Raw genomic sequence first — 14,513 nt, 5'->3', positions numbered from 1 at the left:
TCCAATCTGAAATGAGAAACTTTCAAAGTAAAAGAAAAAGAAGTTGTAACTGTGGCTTTGTGGCAGTAGCTCATCTTCTGTTGCAGAGGACAATGGATAAACAGGGAATAGGCATGATTTATGTGTCACACCCGTAGCAATGGCTTATTGCAATGTTTGCCATTGAAGGTTACCTGTCTGTAAATAAGTTTTTAGGAGAACTGAAATACTCTGGCAACATTGCAGCTTTTCCATCTTTATTAATTACCTAAGACGTATATAATTTGGAGCTTAAAAACACTGTTTCAGACAGCACAAGAATTTTGGTCTTCTCAGGGCTGTCAAGATAAAAAGCTCCTGCAACAAAAACTCTGGCAGAAGATCCAGATAATGGCATTGTGAATGTTGATGTGAAAAGCCTGTCTCAAACAATGCCAACCATGTAATGCCAGATGTAAAGCTTCAGATCAAATGGGTTACTGACACAATCCACTTCCTTTTGTTAATACTATATAAAGTAAGTAGCTTCTGTTTAATAATCAGGCCTCTGTCTCTACGTTTGCATTGCATAAATCAGAGTGAAAGGATTTTTACATTTGTTTGCAAGCAGAAATTACATTTTAACTATCCCCATTCTCACTATTTTTCTTATTCTCATGAAGTGGTATTTTCACTGAGAGATAGGTGCTAATTGCTTGAATCAACCATCTTGAAAGGTACAGCTTTTCCTGTGAGTTGAAGTTGGATGAGCAAGGTCTGATCTGGAAAAGCCTTTAGCTGCTTTTCTGGTGTTTCTGTACACAGGTGAGGTATTCTTGAACATCATCTGGAGAACCAAGGATAAGAGGCACTCTTTGATGAATACTCTCAGGTTTCACATCCAGCACTGCCCCAGTCCCTGTGGTTGCCATCCCACCTGCCTGCTCAATGATGAAAGCCATAGGATTGCACTCATAGAGAAGTCGGAGCTAGAAAGAAAGATGGAACACATGATTGTCTCTGGGGGAAATTACAGCAAAGGACTTACCAGAGCCTAACCTTCCTTTCATGATTTTGAAAAATTTTGTACCAAACAGCAGTTGACCTAAGTAGTAATGTCTCTCAGTGAGCCCTCCTTCTTCCCTCTCCTCCTCTCACTTTCCTTAACACCTTCTGTTCTGAGGAAGAGTGTACTGACCCTGCATCCAAGCATCACAACCATCATTTCCAGGCTGACATACTGATGTGCAGCACCAATCAAGCTGTATTTTGTAAAAAATGTCAAAAGCAGCTGTCGGGCCCACAGATACCAGCAAAACAGTTAAGCCAGCTAAGTTACCAGTACTGGCTAAAAAAAGCCAAAACCTCTTCTCATGTACAGGCTTTACGTATTACCCTCAGCTTGGGGTAATCACATTGTGTTAGGTCAGGATATTTGGGAGTTTGAAACTTGGTGTTCCTAGTTTTATATTTCAGGATTTGATTGCCTCTCTTCAGAAAAGTGAACAGATATTAGTGGCCTGAACTTGTCCAGATAGTGACACTGTTTTCATATGTAACTCAAGTAATTACTAAAAGCAAATTTTCCCTTTTGGTATAGAGTCACTTTTGGTTTGGACCCTGATATCTGTTCACATCTTTAAAAATGTTACCTCTGCGGTGCTTGTGTTCTGGTGAAACGCAGACTTATTTGAGACATATGCCAAAAGATTCTGTGTTTAAAAGGGCATAGATGATAGCTGGTTTCTTAAAATACATTATTTCTGTAGGTTTAGTTGGATCCCTGATGGTCTATGAAGTGCTCATGTACAACAGCGTTAGTACATATTATGGGCTTTTCAATTGTGAAAAGGAGAGAATGTTTTCTAGGGAAAAGGAGGTGTGACAACTGTATATATAGGCAAAGAAATGGGTTGGACGCAGGACTTTACTATCCATCATTCCTTTATCATGCTGTTTGCAATTAAACCATGATATGTCACAAGTTTAAATAGCACTTATTACATTCATTCTTAACTTTAAAGCCCACTGAAATGCTACTTCTGGTATAAGGACTTCATCTGACAGGCAACATAGGACCAAGAGCTTTCATTGTTATCCTTACTGCTTGGCCAACTTTTGGAAGATCATGAGCCAGAAAACAGCAGTGGTGCCACTGTGGAACCATGTGTTGAGTTTCTTGTTGCTTAACCATGACTACATGGCTTAAAGAAAGCAGCTTTTGCAATTGCTCTTAGGGGGTCTTCAGATAGGTTCTGTCTCCAGGTTTACCATTTTTCACCTAATAGAGAACTATAAGCCTTAAGTTCATAAAAAATACTATTTAACATAGCTGATCTGAAAAGTGGATCTATTTGTTGGCTGGTTCTACACTGCTCATTGAGCATTTTGTTCTCATTCTTTCTTCAACTTAAAGAAGGAGCTCTGTCTGCTGGATCCTACATGTATGCCATTTACATTTGCTATAAAGCCTTTGATTCAATTCCAGTGGCATTTGGTGCATAGACTGTCTTTCAGGGGCATGATGACCAGAACACCAGCCACAAAGGCATTAGCTCTCCAACAAGAAGAGGGTTATGTGAAAAGATCTGTATACACCTGCACTCTGAGAAGGAAAGAAGAAAACTTTTGTTAGTAGTAATAACAAGTTTTGCTTCTTTCATTACTCTCTCTGCAATGGCAGTGCAAACCAGAACAATCCAATAGTCAACATAGGCTAACTTGTGCAGAAATCTTGATTTCTATAAAATTATATAAATACTTTATACATTTGTTCTTTTGTCCTGTTTCTCATCTTTTCAACAATGGATTAACACAGATTTCAAAACAAAAAGTTTAAATTGAAGAGGCCAGTCAGCAAATCCACTTCTCTCACACACAGCAGGTTCTTTTTTATCTCTTGCTCTGATACACAAACAGATCCACACCAGTCAATGGTGTAGAGTTTTTTGGGGGTTTTTTTGTGTGTTTGTTGTTGGTTGTCTGGTTTTTTGTTTGTTTGTTTGTTTTGGTGGGTTTTTGTTTGGTGGGTTTTTTGTTTGTTTTTTTTTGTTTGCTTGTTTGGGGTTTTGTTATTTGTTTTTGGTTGGTTTTGTTTTGCTTTGCTTTGCTTTGCTTTGCTTTGCTTTGCTTTGCTTTGCTTTGCTTTGCTTTGCTTTGCTTTGCTTTGCTTTGCTTTGCTTTGTTTTGTTTTGTTTTGTTTTGTTTTGTCCTGGTATGCTGTATTAAATATTTAAATCAAATTTGCCTGGACAAGCATGCAGATATTTTCTGTTGCATGTTCTGAAGAGAGTTCTTTTCATGTTCTCATTTTGCAGACCAATTGGATCTGCTGTAATTATGACAAGCACATGCTCACCACAATGGAACCAGCAAGTCCTCTGTCCCTAAAGAGCTGCAAACATCAGGAGGTTCTGATACCAGTGTGAGACATGGGGCAAGCAGTTTTATAAGCACAGATTCCTGCATGTATAAGCCAAGGTTACAACAACATTTGAGTAGGTTTTAAATATGGTATTGATCAGGAAAGAAGAAAGTCTGAAAGTCAGAACACCATGACCAATCTATTATTCATTGAGCCAATAATTTCCTAAAGATGACGTGCATGTTACTGGTGGTCCACAGATCAACTGTATAATCAGATTTCTTTTAAAACATATTTATTTAGAATTGTGATAATAAAGGTATCTGATGCTGTAGAAGAAAAATTGAGGTGAGCTGTGGTCTGTGGCACAGCAGATGCAAGGAGTCACTGCATTGCATTGCACTGCATTAAGTCACAATGTGTTCAGATGCCCAAATGGGAAGTAATCTTTTCCCAGAATACTGATCTCAGCATGGATGAAACTCACCTTCCACTGACAGGGTCTTTGAGACCAGTTAGTAGAAGCTTGTGTTTGCAGGGCTGGTGATAGTAAGCTCAGTAACCTTTGGAAACTAGCTAGAGAAACTCAATTGTCTAACATTGTACAAACCCTGTCTGGAGTTCAGCATATCCCACTTGGACTCTAATTGCCAGTATAAAGTACGGAAGTCTTCCTTAGGAACATGTTTTACCTGTGAGTTATGCATAGGTATCTCAGCAGGTTTCTATGGTACTGAAATTTTTCTCTTTAGAAAACGAAATAAAGCCTTTGGTTGCAGTGAAAACTATTTGAGTAGTATGTAATGTAAAAGCACACAGGAAGATTTCTGGCCTAAATTGGCAATTGCCTGAATTCCTTGCCTAAATTTGATTGCTGACCATTATATCCATTAATAATTTTCTCCAGGAATGGAAAATTATTATCTGTCTATATATCTAAACTGTTCCTTTACATGTCCAGAAATACCAGAGGTATTAGGTTGGTGAAGTTCACTAGGAAGTCAGTCAAATTATTTACCTTTCCTTTAGGACTCTTCTCATTAGCGGGGTACATGAAGATCCCACCATACATCAATGTACGGTGAACATCAGCTACCATGGAGCCCACATACCTGGCACCATATGGGGAGCTGCCATCCTGAAAAACATAGAGTAAAGCACTTTATCTACCAGGCTAGATACCTGTTAGTGTGGTAAAATGTCATTTTGCTGTAAACCAGAAACCAAACCTGTTTAAATCAATAGCCGCTTATAGACATTGTAAATTCCTAAACCAGCCTGAAATTTAGGCTTTTGTAAGGTGCAGTGATTGCTTATGGGGTTCTATAATAAGGACTTTAAGGAACTGCATTTACAGTGTGGAAACCAGGGTGTCTTTAATTTGAGTGCATATTTGGTATCAACCCCAAGCCTGTGAAAAAGCAAGAGCTGCAAAGAGTGAGTGGAAACTTCTTGACATTATCAGAACAAGGTATCCACTTGATTGCTGATCCTTCACTGGTTCCTAAGCCAGGGCATGAAGAGGGATGTGACTTTCCTTTACATGTCCAGATATTTCCCAGAAGACTCCAACTTTTTCCTTTTAGCTTATTTGTCAGGTTGTGTAATTGGTTGTAGGATTCATTCTGCTGCTTAGCTTGGGAGATAGCAATTTATCCATGAATGTAGTGTTTCTTGCTCTTAGCTTAGAAAATAATGTTGTTAAAGGAGAGGTCATTTTAGTGAGAACAAAGTATACATGAGACAAGAAGTCTCAGGTTTGCTGGTCATAACAATGGCAAGGTAGAAAATATAGAAGACAAGCATGGTGTCTTGCACAAATAGAAGTTATATACACCAAATAAGCTCCACCTGACAAAAGCAACACGTCACCGTACCTTTATGAATCATAGAATCATAGAAGTGGAAATGATGCTGTGCAAGCTCATAAAAAGTTATGTGATATCTATGGTGAAGATGCCTTAAAATACAGCAGTGTCAGAATTGGTTTGCAAAATTTTGGTCTGAAGATTTTGATTATAAAGTTGCACCACGCTCAGGAAGGCAAGTCAAAGTTGATAATGACAAAATCAGAATCATAGAATGGCTTGGGTTGGAAGGGACCTTAAAGATCATCCAGTCCAACCCCCCTGCCATGGGCAGGGACACCTCCCACCAGACCAGGTTGTTCAAAGCCCTGTCTAACCTGGCCTTGAACACTTCCAGGGAGGGGGCATCCACAACTTCCCTGGGTAACCTGTGCCAGTGTCTCACCACCCTCAGAGTAAAGAATTTCTTCCTGATATCTAGTCTAAATCTACCTTCTTCCAGTTTAAAGTCACTACCCCTTGTCCTATCACTATATGTCCTTGTAAAAAGTCACTCTCCAGCTTTCCTGTAGGCCCCCTTCAGGTACTGAAAGGCTGCAATAAGGTCTTCCTGGAGCCTTCTCCTGTCTAGGCTGAACAACCCCTAGCTCCCTCAGCCTGCCTTCATAGGAGAGATGCTCCAGCCCTCTGATCATCTTCGAGTCCCTTCTCTGGACTTGCTCCAACAGGTCCACGTCCTTCTTCTACTGGGGACAGTACTCCAGGTGGGGCCTCGTGAGAGTAGAGTATTGGGAGAGAATCTCCTCTCTTGACCTGCTGGTCATGCAGCCCATGATAGGATTGGTTTTCTGGGCCGCAAGTGCACATTGCTGAGTCACTTCGAGCTTTTCATCAACCAGCACCCCCAAGTCCTTTTCCTCAGCGCCACCCTCAATCCATTCTCCACCCAACCTGTATTTGTGCTTTGGGAGATACACAATGCAGATGTAAACTGAAGGAAAGCTTTTTGAAAGCTACTATGCCAAGAAGTCTGTTGGTCTTTTGGTATCTCTCACTCTGTCTTCCATGAAGCGGAGGAAGAACTTGTGCCTCCCCAGAAAATTACTAGAGACTAGGACTTCATGCAGATTTAATACACATATATATTTGTATATTGCAATGCTAAAAGTTTGAAAAGGTCTCTGCATGTTTTTTCTGTTGTTCTGATCAGTTGTCTAGTAAAAGATCTTAGTGATTTCTTCAAAGCTCTCCTTGTGCTGATACTAGTTCCAGAGAAGTACATAGAGAACTTGTTCAAGCAATGCCACCTCCAAGACCTTCAGACATCACAAGTTAGTCACCATTCCCAGCAAAATCGTGAGGTTAGCTGGGAGAAAAAAATTCACAAGTGGGAGGAAAAAACATAGCTAGAGGAAAACGTAATTCTATTTTGAAATAACTTTTTCAAATTGTTCTGTGCAACTGTGAAGTTTATCAAAATATCAATTTGCTCTCTTTTAAATTGGGAAGAGATTCTCATGAAATTACACAATATAACGTAACACAACTTTAGGAAGTTGAGTCCTAAGCCACAACATGTAAGACTTGGATATTTGATACAGCTGCCAGTAAAATTATATGAGGGAACTCTTCCAGCCTAGGTAATAATGCTTCAACTGTCCTTGTATGGTTTTCCATGATTCTTTCTTCTTGTACACAGTAAGAGAACTATTGAAAATCCAGAGGAGAACAATACAAAGTATGAAAGACATGATAGATAAGACACAGTCTGGAGCTTTTCTATTTGGTTTTGTCTAAATCTGGCCCTATTACTTCCAGGCACAACTGAACAATACTTTCAAGTATTTGATCCCTTATTTGTCATGGTTTACCCTCAAATAATTACATTTTTAAACTTAAGCTTATCCATCTCACAGCTGTCTGCACTTGTGGCTTTGTAATGGCAAAAATCTGAGGTCATCAAAAATCACCTTAAGAGGTGTTAAAGAGAGACTGAAGTAAGTTTGCAGTTTAAGAAAATATAATTTTCAAGGAAAGATGTGAATACAGTCTGAAATCACCTTTAAAAATAAAATTAAGGAAAGGAAAGGGTCTCTTTTATGGTTTCAGATGGCGATGAAGCAAATCTTAAGAAAAGTTTGTTAAGCATTAGGAAAAGCCATAGCATATCGACTGTAACAGGCCTGAAACCAGACTGCTAAGGACTGCTTCTATGGCATTATCAAATAAGGGGTCTGCAGCCCACATGTATAAAATTTACTGACCATGAGCTGCACAGCTGAGCCACCTGTGTCCAAATCATCAGATAGATACATTTAGGATGTTCTGGATTTCCCATTTGTATGTGAGTAATTTACACAAGTTATTTGTACATGGGCCACATTATGTGAAGTTGATGACACGCCACTGACAATTTTAGTTACTTCATACCCTGATAGAAATTCACCTGCTAGAAACACAGTGCTGAGAAAAATACAGAAGAGAAATTCCTCCATGCTGGTACAGTTATCACTTGAACCACAGACTGAAATAAAATTTTCGCTTCCCTTAGCGTCCAGCTATCTGGATGGGAGGAACAAATAGTCCTTTCAGTTACTAGAAATGTTACTTCTTGTTTCTCCAGTTTGGTCACTCGTGCATTTTTCTTACAGATGAGAATGTTAGTAGGTGTTGAATGTGTGTTGGCACATGACCCAGGCTTTCTTCTCACACAAAATAACAGAGCATGAATGCTAGGGAGATTCATCCTGAGTTTTGAGCAATGCCAAGCTGTTTGCTTGCCCAAAGAGCACTTAGCTCTGTTTTGATTGATGCTAATGAAAGAGTTGGAGATCCTTGATGTTCCCTTGGTCAGCATCCATGGCATTTGGGTAAACTTGTGATTGCTCTTAGTTTCACCCTTTCTGCTGCTTCTCTTTGCTTAGCCCAGAGGAGCAAAAATGGCTCGTAATGGATAGGTCTTCTGATTTTTTTTCTCCACAATGTAATGGAAGTCACATTTTCACTTCTTTATCCTAGTGATTTCTGACAGCTATGTTCTTTCACAGCAGAACAAGACCATGCTTTTCTTGCATAACTCTGATGGCCAGGTAAGTGTGGGGGAAGAAGTATTTTCTACAGACTACAAACTGCATCCCACATTACACATACAGATATGGTGATAAAAGCACAGTGTTTTTATTAGCTTTTTTATGTCACTTTGATACAGCTGGACTGGTTGGCAGAAGAATGCTTCATGCTGAAATGTGCTGTTGATTACAGGTTTTTGATAGCATTGCTAAGACAAATCCTAACGAGTGAGTCTCCATTGCATGGCTGTCAATCAAGAAGCTGAGAGACTCAACTTCTCTTGTGGCTGTAGGAAGCAAAGATAAAAATGGGTGGAATAGGAAAATACAACAATGCTCACAGCATGTTTCTGAGTTCTACCATCAGTGAACCAGTGGTAGCAACAAGCTAGGGCCCTCCAAGCGTTACTGAAGGAAGAACACACTTTGGGAAGGAGTTAGAGTGAAATCTGTGCAGAAACAGTCTCTGGCCCAACAGTGCCTATTTTACAATGCAGGTTGGAGTATACCTGTTGCATTACAGGCAGCCTTTCAAACAGCAGCTTGCTCTTCAAGCTGGTTAAGCAGCAGGAGATTTTGTGACACTTAACAAAAATATAGCTTTACTCTGGACTCTTGTTCCAAAAGAGATGTGTCAGGCAAATATCTCCCACTAATATCCACATGAGAGTGGTAGAAGATTTACAGCTGACCTGCAGAACAGCAGTGTTATTCCAGTGCTTTTAATTCAGAACTAATGCCTTGGGTGAATGGTGGTCCACAAGACACTTTGAGAGTCAACATGTCTTTGTAGTCCAAACTGTCTGATCTGGGTCACTGTTAGATAGTAGGGGAAAAACTCTCCACATAAATGATTTGTACTGTTTTGACGCCAGTGAGATACAGATACACGGGACATGTTGTGGACAACATCCTACTTTGTCTGCCTTTTCAGTTTTCTGTGGCAATGTTAGAGAGTCATTGGAAGAGCATGTTGACCAAGAACCACAGGAGGAAGGAAATAGAGGTAGGATCAAAGGAAAAAAAGAGCTAAGAAGGTGACAAGCAGCTGAAATTAATGCCTAGTCTCTTGGCTTCTAGTGGCCAGAAAGCCACAGGATGAGAGTGATCCATCAGAGTAAGAACGGGTCCCCCATGCTCCATATGTTAGTTCTTTCTCAAGTTACAGGCAGAGGGTATCCAGCAGATCCTCCCCACTGCCTTTCTGCATGCTCAAGAGAGGAAAACAAAGACCAAAGCTGTGCAGTGCTCCACCTGGATGCTGCAGGGGAGGTAGGAGCATCACCAGTATAGCTGAACATACAGATGATGCCAGGAAACAGGTTTCATGCTGTGAAAGAGGGCAACTCTTTCTTTCTTTTGTCCTCCCACAATGCAAATATAATGTCCTTTTTAAATCAAGGAATTGAGTTATGCTGTTTCCAAAACTCAGGTTCATAGAATCATAGAACGGTTTGGGTTGGAAAGGACCTTAAACATCATCCAGTCAATCCCCCTGCCATGGGCAGAGACACCTCCCACTAGACCAGGTCACCCAAAGCCCTGTCCAACACTCCCGGGGGGGGGCCATCCACAACTTCCCTGGGCAACCTGTGCCAGTGTCTCACCACCCTCTTCCAGTTTAAAATGATTCCCCCTTGTTCTGTCGCTACTTGGCCTTGTAAAAAGTCGCTCTCCATCTTTCCTGTAGGACCGCTTCAAGAACTGGAAGGTCACTATAAGGTCTCCCTGGAGCCTTCTCTTCTACAGGCTGAACAGCCCCAACTCTCTCAGCTGGTCCTCATAGGGGAGGTCCTCCAGCCCTCAGATCATCTTTGTGGCCTCCTCTGGACCCACTCCAACAGCTCAATGTCCTTCTTATGGTGGGGGCCCCAGAACTGGATGCAGTACTCCAACTGGGGTCTCACCAGAGCAGAGTAGAGGGGCAGAATCACCTCCCTCGGCCTGCAGACCATGCTTGTGCACAACAAGCTTTCAGATCGGTAAGGTACTTCCTTGTGCTTTGTGGCCATAACATTGGTGCCTTGGCCCTTCTCACCCAGGCAACCCTATATCCCAGAGCAGCAACGTGATGTGCTTGCTCAAAACCCTTAAGGAAGCTTTCCCTGCCCCAAATAACCCATGCACTACTATGCTGCCTGCTTTAAAACAACTTCTACCAACTTCTGTTGCTTTAGTACAACACCACTTTCAATAGATTTTCCTCAAAAGAAGCACAGATTTGAGATGAAATAATGTTTACAAATCAGGTTTTTCCTGTATGTCCTAACCTGAGGATTTAGCGAATCACATGACAGAACTGTCCTCATTGAGCCTGTGGTGAAATAACTCTGTTTGGTCTTTCCACTGAGCCTGAAATCTCTTCAGTCTTTTTTAGAGTTGTCTAGGGTGACTATTTGTTTAAGAGTTTTACATTAAACAACACTTGAGTGATTTGCAAAAACACAAATTAATAAATTCAGTGTTAGTGCATTATACTTAGTGCATAGCATAGCATAATGTGAGCAGAATGAGCAGCACAGATCTCCAATTTCCCAGCTGTATCGGTTTTCAGAAAGTGTGAAAGTTGTGTTGTGGGCTTCTGCTTCTCTCACAGCTGGACTGAAAGCAGACTTTGGAGTTTCAAGCTAACCTCAAATATTCAAAATTAACATATTTTAAATGTTCTATACCTACAATCTAGGTAATATGGAAAAGAGGTTTTGACAAGAGGTCAGCATTGCAGCTATATCCAATGTAGTAAATTCAGATTTTCAGCTCAGAAGGAGCTTCTCCCAGGAATATGGTTTATGCTCTTACTTGCTACATTTCTCTTGTTTTCTACTGGAAACATGGATTTTTACTTGAGCCCTGTATAAGTATTTTTGACAACTAATAGCTTAAACAATAAAACTATGCCTTTTTTTTTTTAAACACAAAGAGCATTAAAAACAGTTTCTTGGCCAAACTGAGTTCTGAGTTGTTCCATGTCACTGTATTTCATTATGACTTACAGGTCACATAGCCACACTTTCTAGAAAGCTTCCAGTTTTCCTCATTGAGAGCTTCTGTTGTATCCTCCTAACATTGACTAGAGGCCATACAGAGCTGTATGTCCCCGTGAGGAAGTTCATCAGCTTCATCTCTCTGAAGGATACAGATATAATCCTCCTAACAACAGAATGCAGTGAAACTGTGCTGCACACAATTTGTTTTTTTTTCAGCCTATGGGTTGGTTCATGCTCCATCTGATTCAAGTACACAGTGAAAGAGTGATACTGCATTTCTCAAATGCATGTATGTACAGAAAGGAGAAGGTGATGCCACCCAGATCCCTGCAAGCACCTTCTGGGCAGTATATAGAAGCTAGCCCCAGATGCCCAGATGTACCTATGACTGAGCTGCATGCTCAGATAAGCTAGAAAACAAGGGTATCCCCATGTTTTGCTGGCACAATTTTAGAGCTTTGTTGAAAAACATCATTCTTTATGTACAGTACATTTTCCTCCAAACTGTGATGAACAAGCTGCAAATCTACTTACCAAAGTCTAAATTATAAAAGACATCAGGGCACCAGAAAAAAAACAACACATCAGACACATACCCAAAGTGGACCTGATGGCATGAAAGGGTTAAGTGGGGTTGAATTCAGTGAGGCCTTCAAATCCTTTCCCATCAGCCTGGACTGCATGGAATGCTTTGTTAGCTTGCTACAGTGCCAATATTTTCTTACCTCAGGAAATTTCTTCTTTTGTAAATATTCTGTCATTGCAGGAAAAAAATACTTTGCATAACCTTCATTGAGACTGTATATCTTCCCTTTCTTCTTGATTTTAACATCTCTGTCCACCAAAATAAATTCACCGAGACCCTACAGAAGAACAGGATAGATCAACTATTAGCAAGCAGCAGAAAATTTTGTTGACTTTCTGTAACAGTTGTCACACTAGAGATGGCAGAAATGCTAGCACAGCTTGGTTCTTTCGGCACCAGTCTTTTGTATAACTTCACAGTATTACAAGCAGAGCAGAAAGCACAGAATCTGTTTTGAATTCATGAAAATTAGTTACATTGGTGCTATAAACAAGAAGCAATTTGACTGTAATAGCTAGCATATCAAAAGAATACCAGTCAGCCCTGAAAGCAGTCAGATCGTGAATCTCACAAACCATAAGGCTACAAATTAAGAAATTACACTGCCTTCTGATTTTTGAGCTCTTCTTGCCTATTAACCAGAGCAGTTCAGCTCCCAGTTCTTCCCGCTTGGACTGAGCATATTTATAAAGGTTAAAAGGAGTTTTGATAATGCATACTTTTAAAACAAAAACCCTCCTATGTTACTGCCCCTGTCTAACGCTGATTTCTCAAATGAGCAGTCTTCTTCCTGCATTCCTCCAGTAACACATGTTGGGCTCCTGGGCTGGGCACATGGCCAATTGTATGGGTATGGTTGTGCTTTTGCAAATTGTTGGGTGTGCAGCTTAGAGGACTTAACCATAAAACTAAATTGCACTCAGGAATTCAGACATCACTTTGCATGAACTATATAAAAAAATGGTCCTTGCTCCAGGCTAAACACTGAACAAGCTGAGATTATTCTACAGACAGAAAAAGAATAAGAATAAGAAAAAAGCAAGAGTCATTTAAGTGGAGGCAAAGACACTGTTCAGAGTAAATTTTCTCAAGTGTTTATGCAAACAAGTAGTCAGGTTTGACTGAAACAGTGTTTCAAATTCTATTTAATTTAAACTCTCTTTCGCTGAGTAGAAAAAAAAACCAACAAACCAGAGGTATTGCAACCAACATAGTCATGTATTATTAAACAGTTTTAAGATGGGGGTGGGATGCTCCAGAACATAGTTGAAAAAAAGAATTGCATAGATTGCCTAGATTACAGAGACAAGAAATAACAAAAATGAGTAAACCCAAGCACAGAAAGCTCTGAAAGACAGTGGTAATGTGACTGACACCATGACTGTACCGGATCAAGCATGAAGCAGTCCACTCCTTGCCCAGTGGAGAGGGCAACCAGTGTAGCACTGCCATACAAGGCGTAACCTGCAGCAACAATATTGCGTCCGGGCTGCAAAGCATCTTTTTCAGAGGGCTCATCTCCTGTTTCCTGGGGAAAAAATACCGTTGGACTGAAGGTTAAATTCTTATGAGAAACAATAAAAACAACACTTCAATAACAGTGGGGGGCATATTTCCTCTTTGTGTCTACACAGACATTTGAAACAACCAAAATAAAGATTGCTTCCACTAGTTCAGGGCAACTTTGGTGCAAGTGTGTGTGCATGCTGGGACAAGACACTGAGAGTCTGTTATTTTATACATGTCGTGCAAACAATATGATAACTGCAACAAAACTGATACCTTAGCATTACAGCCCATTCTATTAATTCAAGATCATCAGAAATCTGAGATAGAACACTGGGCACTAATATTCTGTAAATGTAAACACAAGCTACCATATTGACATCATTCAGGGGGAATAACTGTGAGGTGAATGCAGTAGTCAACACTACAGACAACCTGCTTTTAGTAATGCAGAATAAAAGTGTAGATGGTGCAACATGATGGAACCAAGATTGTGCACCGGTCTCTGCTGGTGAAGAGATGGGTAACTGAAGTGATATAAATATTCATATTATATATAAATAACAAATGCATTTGCATATGTAACGTATGCTCGTGTGCATAACATTCACATGGCATTTTTCTTCAGGCTTTTAATCAATTTCCGACACCTAGATGTGGCACTTTGGTTATCACTGAACAAAAGCTGAAGCAGACATGACAGAAATATTTCCAGCCAGCACTGGGGATATACCTCAGCCACAGCTTACAAGAGAGGATTTGACTGATAGGGTAAGAAAGGAGAACAGTCAAAAGTACTTGGGAAGGCTGCCTCCAGCCTTCATCTCCTGGGACTACAACATGGGAAGGAAATGCTTGATATTAATGTTAATATAAATTCCTCAGCTGTGGTGAGTCTTCTGCGGAGGTTTTGATGGTGGTCCACGAGAAATTAAAATGAGAACCCAAACAGATCCTTTCTTCAGGTCCTGGTTTAGCATATTATTGTTCCAGACTCAGAGAATTTCTCAGTGATTTCATGGGCTTAATCAGATTGAATAGCAGCTAAACAGAAATTAGCAGGTATAGCCCAAAAAACCTTGTTAAAAAAATAAAAATCAGTGGAGACAGTTTCGCATAGGAAATAAAATATTTGATGAATATTGAGTAAATTCTTTAAAAAATCAAGAATGTCTTCCACAGGTATTTTCCAAAGGAAAACATCTCTCCTCCATCACAGAATCACAGAATCACAGA

General features: G+C 40.2%; 1 protein-coding gene across 1 annotated transcript; it reads right to left on the bottom strand.

Annotated features, from left to right (window-relative positions):
* Positions 1-752: 752 nt before the first annotated feature.
* LOC104533831 (fructose-1,6-bisphosphatase isozyme 2-like) lies at positions 753-13,335 on the bottom strand (the record flags this gene model as incomplete). Its single annotated transcript, XM_010182050.1, has 4 exons — positions 753-947; positions 4,341-4,460; positions 11,911-12,048; positions 13,159-13,335. Coding segments are annotated over 4 exons (630 nt in total), but the record flags the coding sequence as incomplete, so codon positions are not given.
* Positions 13,336-14,513: the final 1,178 nt, after the last annotated feature.

This window comes from Mesitornis unicolor, unplaced genomic scaffold, assembly GCF_000695765.1.
Source record: "Mesitornis unicolor isolate BGI_N332 unplaced genomic scaffold, ASM69576v1 scaffold35943, whole genome shotgun sequence".
Taxonomy (NCBI): Eukaryota; Metazoa; Chordata; class Aves; order Mesitornithiformes; family Mesitornithidae; genus Mesitornis; species Mesitornis unicolor.
The sequence above is the reverse complement of the archived record's forward strand: the minus strand, read 5'-3'. Positions and strand labels throughout refer to the sequence as shown.